Source organism: Xiphophorus hellerii, chromosome 20 (assembly GCF_003331165.1).
Source record: "Xiphophorus hellerii strain 12219 chromosome 20, Xiphophorus_hellerii-4.1, whole genome shotgun sequence".
In the NCBI taxonomy this organism is placed as follows: domain Eukaryota; kingdom Metazoa; phylum Chordata; class Actinopteri; order Cyprinodontiformes; family Poeciliidae; genus Xiphophorus; species Xiphophorus hellerii.
The window spans coordinates 23,046,810-23,056,714 of record NC_045691.1 but is presented as its reverse complement, the minus strand read 5'-3'; the positions used below and the strand labels follow the sequence as shown (position 1 = coordinate 23,056,714).

The window sequence follows — 9,905 nt, the reverse complement described above, 5'->3', positions numbered from 1 at the left end:
GGAAAATAGCTTACTTTTAAAATCAAATGCATTTTACAAAAAACAAATCAGAAAAATTAATCTGGACCTGGAAGAAGAAAATGCAAGTATACACCAGCTAAGATGTGATAATGAAGCCAAATTAAGAATAAAACATCAACTGGAAGAGGAACGGATAAAACAGAGAAACACTGCAGCGGACAAATTAAGAGAAAAAACAGAAAAACTCGAGTGGCTAGAGAGAGAAAATGAGGAGTTAAATAAAGAGATTGTATCTCTGAAGATCAAAAATGATAGGATCAAATCCAGGCTGGCGGAAAAAAGCAAAGATGTCCAGCAAAGGGAAGAAACAGTCAGGGTACATATCCAGGAAGAGGAACTTTCAGTATGTCAGAAAGTGGGGAGAATTTGTATGCATTTGTACGATTCAAGTACGTTGGCGTATTGGGTGCCACCCTGGGTTTTTTTTTAACAGATAATGATATTTTGGGTTGCTGGAAACAGGATGTTTGTGGGATAGTGATGCATTTAAATTAATTACAAATATAAATACTCTTGTTTGCTTTTGGAATTTGTGCCTAGTGAGAGATGCTTGCAGGAAGACATCTAAACGGGTCAAATTGGAAGCTGACACCAGATGGTCTGCAGCAAGAGTGATGACTGACGGATGATTAAGGGTCGAAGTTTATGGACCAGAAACAGAGGAACTGTCCTTTTCCTTTTAAGAAGGAAAAGGATGAGGAAACTTTAAACAGTTAAAGTTTCATAGAAAGAAAAATAATGATTGTAGCGTCCCGGTTGAATAAGATGGTCTCTTAAACTGATGGTTCACAGTCCTTTATTGAACAGCCTTTTATTGTGAACTCACCGTAAGAGCTACAAAATATACAAATAAAATAACATTAGTACTCAAACAGTGTTGTTCTGACCTTAACATATAAATCTTTTACCTTCTATGCTAAAATTATGTTTTACAATAGATGTATTTATTAAAATCCAAAATCCCTGTCACGAAATAAAATGCAACGTATTTCAACTGTTGACGGTTGACCATAGTAAATCAGCACCATCTAGTGGCAAAACACAACCGTCACACCCAATAGAGAAATACACGTTCCGCAGGAAAAATAAACATATATACATGACAACACACTCACCTTGTTCCCTCATCAACCAAGCGCCAACCAACCGATTGTCACCCTGAATCACACCCCAACTATCTCCCCTTCACTCCGACTCGTTCATGTCAACTTTCTCTGCCCCAACGGCCGCGCTACTTCTACCGTTTTGCGTCAGTCACCTTACCGTTCCAAGCCCCTTTCAAAATAAAAGCATCGACTATCATGTCAACAAATACATGACATGAGGAGACACAAAATATTAGAAAAGTCATTTACACTCCCACCAAATCATTAGAGCTTAACTAAACAAATAGAGCGATAATGATTTCCTTCAGAAAAAATGACCTGTAACCTTTAACCTCTATGAAAACACGAGACATAAGAAAGAATGCAACTTAAACTTAAGACTATAGTTAAACAGTTTCTAATAATAGAATCAGTTTCTGCACTGGGCGTTCCACTATAGAAAGTTTACGGGAACTCTGCCCATTCTCCATCTTCCGTTCTCCAAAACGAATCTTTACTTTTCTTACAAGTCCATCTTTATCTGTTACTACGTCCATTACGCGTGCTAATCTCCATTCATTGCGAGGTAAATCATCCATCTTCTCCATGACAACATCTCCAATCTTCAGATTTCTCTTCGGAGTATGCCATTTCTGCCTTGTTGCGATGTTAGATAGATACTCCCTTTTCCAACGTGACCAAAACTGCTCTGATAGGTACTGCACTTGCCGCCATCTTTTCCGTGCATAAATGTCTTCCTTGATGAAGTTACCTGGAGGGGGCAGGGCTGCCTTTGATTTCATGGTGAGCAGATGATTTGGGGTCAATGGCTCTGGGCTGTTTGGATCACTGAGGTTATCCACTGTAAGAGGTCTGCTGTTCACGATCGACATTGCCTCATAAAAGAATGTCCTTAAAGATGAGTCATCCATCCTGCCTGACGAAAGTGAAGCCGTCGAGCGCAGGATGTTTCGAACCGTCCTGATTTGCCTTTCCCACACACCTCCTGTATGGCTTGAATGAGGCGTGTGCATGTTGAAGTCACACTGCTTCTCAGCCAGAAATGTGATAATGCGGTTAGTGTCCACTTGTTGTAAAGCTTCCTGCAGCTCATTTTTAGCTCCGACAAAGTTGCTTCCTTGATCACACTTTATCTCGCTGACTGCTCCTCTTATGGCTATAAAACAACGGAGCGCATTGATAAATGCGTCTGTAGTCATATCATCTAACATTTCTATGTGCACTGCTCTGCAACAAAGACAAGTGAAAAGAAGTCCATAACGCTTGTGCACCTTTCGAGCTTGTTTGGTTAGAAAGGGACCAAAACAGTCCATTCCACAAAATGTGAATGGTGGCAATGGCTCTAAGCGCACCTTTGGTAGATCAGACATTCTTTGTTCCTCTGTTCCTCTTCTGAGTCTGCGACACTTTACACATTGGTGTATAAATTTTGTTACAGCTCTGTTGATGCCAGGAATCCAAATTCCATTTGACCTGATCTCATTGATTGTCATTCCTTTCCCTTGGTGTTGCACCTTACTGTGGAAATGAGCAATTAATAGCTGAGTGACATGGTGACCCTTTGGAACTAATACTGGATGTTTCAGTGAGGAAGAGAAAGAAGCATCCTTTAGCCTTCCTCCCACCTTAAGGAGTCCATCACTATCAAGAAAAGTGTCCATCTGAAACAGCTTGCTTTTGTGAGGAAGTGCCTTTCCATGTTTAAGCATCTTTATCTCCTCTGGATATTCATTTGCTTGAACATCTTTTAGAATAACACATTCAGCGTTTCGTCTTTCTTGTGCTGTGCTGTGACCTGTTGTTTTATCTCTCTTGGCACAGCGAATCAGTCGAGCAACAGCTTGAGTGGATTTGTACCAAGAAGAAAACTTTGTTAACTTGTCTGCCAAACCTTTCTTCTCTGTTTTGAAAGTGTTCAGCGCATGTGCCCTTTTTACTTCTGGATCTCCAAGTGGTAAGTCCATGTTGATCTTTGCAGCTGGAGGGATTTCTTTGTCCCACAGAAACTGTGGCCCTTTGAACCAGTCTGATGAGATGAGTTCACCTGCGCTTGAACCTCTGGAGGCAATATCTGCTGGATTTTGCTCAGAGGAAATGTATCTCCACTGCTGAGGGGTGCTGTTGAGCCTTATTTTTTGAACTCGATTGGAGACAAATGTGTGAAAACGGCGCGCTTCATTATTAATGTAGCCTAAAACTACCTTAGAGTCCGTCCAGAAATACTCATCAATCTGTGTCAACCCAAGCTCATCCTTTAACATGTTGCTTACAATAATGGAAACAACAGCGGCTGTTAGTTCAAGTCTTGGTATTGTTGTTACCTTAATAGGAGCAACTCTGGTCTTTGCTGTAACTAAAGCACAATACACCTTATCATCTTTGTTTACATATCTTAAATACGAACACTGACCATAACCATATGAACTTGCATCAGAAAAATGATGAAGCTCGGTTTTTACTATTTGGCCAAAGTCTTTAGGAACATAACAGCGTGACATTGTAATTTTCTCCAAGTTCTTCAAGTCATCTTTCCAGTTATCCCATACTGGCTTTAGTTCACTGGGAAGGGGATCATCCCAGCCTGTGCCTTGTTTGCATGTCTCTTGAAGCACTCTTTTGCCTGTGAGTACAAAGGGGGAGATGAATCCCAATGGGTCGTACAAAGATGCAACCATAGATAGAATGCCACGCCTTGTAGCAGGTTGGTCATTGGATTGAAAGCGAAACCTCAGTGTGTCTGAGTCAATGTGCCAGTGAATGCCTAGCGCTCTTTCAAGTTTGGAGTCATTAAATGCTAGGTCACATGCTTGCAGTGGAGAGGCACGTTCAGATGATGGAATGCTTTCTAACACTGTTTTGTCATTACTTACAAACTTGTGTAGTCTGAGGCCACCTGAAGCACAAAGTGTTTGAGCCTCCTGGGCGAGCTGAATAGCTTCCTTGACGCTTGCAGTACTTGTTACACCATCGTCGACATAGAAATCCTTCATTATGAACTGAGATGCAAGGGGAAACTGTGTCTCGTTTTCTGTTGCAAGATGTTTTAATCCATAATTGGCACATCCTGGTGAGGATGTGGCACCGAAAAGATGGACTTTCATTCGAAACTCTTGAGGCTCAGTATTCAGGTTGCCATTTTTCCACCACAAAAATCTTAAATAGTCTCTATCTGCTTCATACACATGAAATTGATGGAACATTTTTTCAATGTCACATAATAATGCAACTTGATGCCGTCTGAATCTGATTAGAACACCATTTAGATTGTTCAGCAAATCTGGGCCTGACAGCAAGTGATCATTCAGACTGTTACCTTTATATTTTGCTGAGGCGTCAAAGACTACTCTGAGTTTGTCTGGTTTTTGGGGATGATATATTCCGTGGTGGGGAATATACCACCTTTCTCCTTCTTTTGCTTCGTTTTGAACTTCCTCTGCATCACCCTTCTCTATGACTTCGCCCATAAACTTTACATATTGCTCCTTGTACCTTTGGTCCTTTGACAGTTTGTTTTTGAGGCTTTGAAGTCGCACAGTGGCCATTTGCTTATTGTCTGGTAACAGAGGTCTCTCCTTAAAAGGCAGTGGCATTTCATAATGTCCTTCATTGTTTTTATAAATTCCTTCCTTAAGTGTATTCAGAAAGAGAATGTCATCTTGAGACACTGATTTGTTATCCTTGCTATCATCCTTAAAGTCAGACTCGAGAATCTTGAGTGCATCAGTGGGAGTCATTAAAGGGAGTTCTTTGACTGTAACTCTGTGGCACACAGTAGATATGCTGAAAGAGTCATTGTGAGATGATGTGGGGCCTACAATACTCCAGCCCAATGCTGTGCAGACAGCATAGGGTTCACCTTCTCCTCCTAAGATGACCTGCCTTGGTGCTAATGCCTTGGAACAGTTGTAGCCAATTAAAAGCCCAACTTCACATTCTAGCTGTGGTGGAATCTCATTCACTATTACCTTTAGATGATCCCATTGCCTTGCCGTTTCACAGGAAGGAATGTGAGAGCGGTTGACTGGTATACAGTCTTTAGTGTAAGCAGGAGGGAGTTCTATTATTTCTGAGGAGTTGTAGCCTCTCACTTTGAGACCTGAGACACGCTCGCTTGGCACAACTGCATTTTTACCAAGCATTGTGGTGAGTCTTAATCTTATTGGGGTTGACTTAGCTTTGAGACTGTTAGATACTTCTTGGTTAATGAATACTGTATCACTTTGGGTGTCCAAGAGTGCATAAACAAGCCTTTCTTCATCTGGTTGTTGCTCTGAAGAAACCCATACTGGTACAATCATAGAAGTGCTTACACATTGTTCATTGGTTTCTGCATTGAGAGACAGGGTTGTTGCAGCCTGTTCTGTATTCGTTTGAATTTGGTTTGTCTGTGATTTGTTGCTGTCATAGTTAAAATCGTGCAGACAGGTAGGGTGTTTTTTCTTGCACATTTCACATGCAAGTCGGTAACGACAGTCCTTTGCGCTGTGTCCGGGTTTGAGACAACCGTAACAAAGTCTTTTATCTTTTATGCATTTTCTTCGTTCCTCAAGTGATTTGCCTTTGAACTGAGGACAACTGTGAAGCTTGTGTCCGTTGTCTTGACAGAGCATGCATGGTGGTTTAATATTTGACCTTTGTTTTGTGCTTTCCGTTTCTGTTACCACTTGCGTATGGAGAACACTGGAGGTGGGCCTTTTTTCTTTCTGGTAAACTTTACTGGTGGTTTTGGTGACGTCTGTTGAGTGGAGAGCCTGAAATGACGTGATGGGATTGCACACAATCTCAGCTTCAGAAGACATGAACTCAGTAAAGTGCCTTAAACTTGGAAACTTCCCATTTTCTTTCATGTACTGAGTGGCCTGACGATTCCACCTTGCAGCTGCCCAGTTAGGTAATTTTTGAACAAGTTTTTGGTTCTCCTCACAATCATTGAGAATGCTTAAACCTTCTATGTGTGGCATAGCTTCATGACATGTTTGAATGAAGTCAGCAAATGCTCTAAATCCTGCAGAGTCATTTGTTTGTATCTTTGGCCATTTTGCCAGTCTTTCTCTGTACGCTTTTTGTACAATAAATGGATGTCCATACCTTTGGTTGAGGCGTTCCCATGCATCCTGGTAAGCATCACTGTCATTTCTGTAGAAGATGCCATCAAGTGTTTGTCGAGCTGAACCCCCTACATATTTCTTTAAGTAGTACAGCTTGTCTGCAGGTGATATGTTCCTTTTATCAATGAGTGCAGCAAATGAAGCTTTCCACTCGATGAACTCTATTGGGTCACCTGTGAAAGTGGAAGGCTCGGGCATTGGCAGTCTGTTCATGGTAACACTGTCCTGTAATGCTTGGGCTAAATAAAGAACATCTGCTTGTGGAGGTGAGGTGGACACAATGTTGCTTTTAGGGACTTGAATGGGAGCAGAAACTATGGAAGCCTTCTGAGCTGCTCTGGTACTGTCAACATGAACACTGCTCTCACTCTTTATCTCATGGTCATAAGTTATTAATCTAGCTCGAGCAGCCTTTAACTCTTTTTCAGCTTTTAATCTCTCTAATTCACGTTTTTGAGATTCTAGCTCCTTTCTCTGTCTTTCCTCCAAAAGTTGAATCCTTTCTCTTTGTTTTTCTTCTTCTAATAACACTTCATACTCTGCCTCCTTGGCTGCCAACTCAGCTGCAGCCTCTGCTCTCTTTACAGCTACTACTGACCTTGCAGAGTTTGAATTACTGGCGTCTGAGCGTTTACTTAAGTATGTGATAGAAGAACTGTAAATGGATTGAGCATAGTCTGGATTAAGAAGTTCACGTAGACGAGCCTTCACTTTCCCACTGTCATAGTCATCTATGCCTGAGAGTCTTTCATATGCAACTCTGATAATGTCATTGGTGACTGCTTCGCATGCATCTATAAGTCGCCTTGTGTCACTACAGGGAGTAATGATTTCCCTTATTTCTGTATATAAGTTTATGACGCCATCTCTTTCTTTTTCTAAGATGTCCATGAGTGAAGCAATTTGACTGTTTGTTATGTCTCCTTTTAATTGCTCTCGTGCCATACGTACTTGCCTTTTCCATTGATTATAAACTTTGATTAGACGTTTTTCCTTTTTGTGGGCCTCCTCCTCCTGATATGCTCGCATTTTTTCTGTGGGCTTCTTTTGACGAACAGAGCATGGAGGCTCCTCTTCCTCGTTGACAGGTAGGTCCTCTGTGTACTCTGTTTCCTTTTCAGATGCTTCCATGCTGAGGACAGGGCTATACCGTTGACCATCAAATCCCAGAAGACCTTACTTGGAGCCGTGAAGCTGGAACCTTAATGTGGCTTTCACTGGGACCTTGGTGCTGAGAATGATTGAACTTCTTCTTAGCTCGGGGTGAAGCTCTTCTCAGCTTGGGTCAAGCTCTTACTGTAGCGTCCCGGTTGAATAAGATGGTCTCTTAAACTGATGGTTCACAGTCCTTTATTGAACAGCCTTTTATTGTGAACTCACCGTAAGAGCTACAAAATATACAAATAAAATAACATTAGTACTCAAACAGTGTTGTTCTGACCTTAACATATAAATCTTTTACCTTCTATGCTAAAATTATGTTTTACAATAGATGTATTTATTAAAATCCAAAATCCCTGTCACGAAATAAAATGCAACGTATTTCAACTGTTGACGGTTGACCATAGTAAATCAGCACCATCTAGTGGCAAAACACAACCGTCACACCCAATAGAGAAATACACGTTCCGCAGGAAAAATAAACATATATACATGACAACACACTCACCTTGTTCCCTCATCAACCAAGCGCCAACCAACCGATTGTCACCCTGAATCACACCCCAACTATCTCCCCTTCACTCCGACTCGTTCATGTCAACTTTCTCTGCCCCAACGGCCGCGCTACTTCTACCGTTTTGCGTCAGTCACCTTACCGTTCCAAGCCCCTTTCAAAATAAAAGCATCGACTATCATGTCAACAAATACATGACATGAGGAGACACAAAATATTAGAAAAGTCATTTACAATGATGAAAACTACTAGCTCATGGTTTGCAGGAATTAATAAACTGAGTAGTAGGTTTGGTAAGTAGGCATATGTGGTGATTTAGAAATAAGGAGAAAGGCAAGGAGCAAGTGACACCTCCTTGTTCTGTGGGTTCATCAGTTCCTGCATCGTTTCTACAGAAGGAAATAAACAAGAACTCTGAATTTTGCATTCTACATTACAGCAGCTTGCAGGTGCAACACACCTGTGACTCAAGAGAACAGAAGAAGCAGCTGCTATGTGATTAACTCAAGATAACCAAATCCAGGGGTCTCAAACTCCAGGCCTCGAGGGCCGCAGTCCTGCAGTTTTTAGATGTGCCACAGGTACAAAACACTGGATTGAAATGACTTGATGACCTCCTCCTTGTGTATATCAGTTCTCCACAGCCTTAATGACCTAATTATTCTGTTCAGGTGTGGTGCAGCAGAGGCACATCTAAAAGTTGCAGGACTGCGGCCCTCGAGGACTGGAGTTTGAGACCCCTGAATAGGCTCTGTAACTAGGACCGCCCTAAGGAAATAAAAAGAAAGTCTCTGGGAGGAGCTGTTTTAGAGCGGGTAGATTGTAACTAAAGCACGCTGCTGTCCGTTCTCCTTGCTAGTAAATCTAAAACTCACTTGTCTCTCTCTTCTTTTTCAGTTTGAGAATGCTTAGGTAGATGAACCTGACATTAATTTGGTCCTTCCAAGCCGGATCCCAGGATCCTGAAGGATTCCAGCGGGTGAGACCGAATCCAGAAGGACCGTGCGCACGGCTAAACTCTTCAGAATGAGTTTAGATCCTTTTCCGGGACTGGTATTTGGTTTACCGGCTGGAATCTGACGCTTGACGGGACTCCGTTAACTGAGAGTAAATTGTCTTTTAAAAGAAAAGCGTGAATGAGTTGATGGCGTTCGCGTTAAAAGAAATCCTGTGTAAGAAACGCTGTGAATCCTGGGCTCTAACAGCTGAAACTAAACGGCTTTAACTTTATGCTGTTGTGGTGATAATTGGATGGCGGAGTCCAGCGAGCAGCCGCTTAAATCCGTCTTAAAAGTTTCATTCCGTAAAAAACAGGGCGGCGGAGTCCTGCGTGAAGACGCTTCAGCTCCGGAACTGAAGTGTGATTGGAGGTATAAACACCTTTAGGTATTTTATCTCATTTAAAGCAGCGGGTTTGGAAGGAGCAAACCAATTGAGGATGCAGAGGCAAGAATCCTCCACTCGTAAGAGTCCAAGAAAGGATTACCACAATTGGTATTTTTAATTGTTACCCACTATAAAAAAGAAACCAGTTTTTAGAACAGCCTAGGTGTTGACAAACTGGTCTAAATTGTTTAAAATGGGTAAAAATAGCAGGAAGTGAAGAGAAGTGTTTCAATATGTGTTTGTTTAATTTCTTTTATAAATGAATTCATTTAAATTGTCCGGAATGGTAGAAAAATAACTGCAGTACTGGAGAATACACAGCAGATGGCGGCATAGCAACCATTGAACGAAATACTGCTTTATAGTTCAACAGTAAATGTAAATCAAAAGATTAACAACAGTGAAAATATTGGGAGTGTGTTGAAGGGCAGGTCCCTGATAAAATACAAAATATCTGAATAAATGGATAGTAAAGTACAGGTTAAAAGGTTAATTAAATACTTAAATAGAACTAGAACTATAGGATAAAATTAAAAACTAAAGAAAGAGCCAAGAAATTAAGGAAACAGAAGATTGTGATAACAGTGTGTTGGCAAATAAATAGATGAC

General features: G+C 41.3%; 1 protein-coding gene across 1 annotated transcript; it reads right to left on the bottom strand.

The window, feature by feature from the left end:
• Positions 1-5,444: 5,444 nt before the first annotated feature.
• LOC116710411 (uncharacterized) lies at positions 5,445-8,140 on the bottom strand. Its single transcript, XM_032549433.1, has 3 exons — positions 7,905-8,140; positions 5,574-7,623; positions 5,445-5,454 (listed from the first exon to the last, which is right to left on the bottom strand). The coding sequence occupies exons 2-3, from the start codon at positions 7,364-7,366 to the stop codon at positions 5,445-5,447; spliced, it is 1,803 nt and encodes a 600-aa protein (XP_032405324.1). The 5' UTR covers positions 7,367-7,623; positions 7,905-8,140.
• Between the last annotated feature and the right edge of the window lie 1,765 nt (positions 8,141-9,905).

Bases quoted from the DNA above. Each gene is read 5' to 3' on its own strand.
- LOC116710411 (XM_032549433.1), bottom strand. From the start codon at position 7,366: ATGGAAGCATCTGAAAAGGAAACAGAGTACACAGAGGACCTACCTGTC.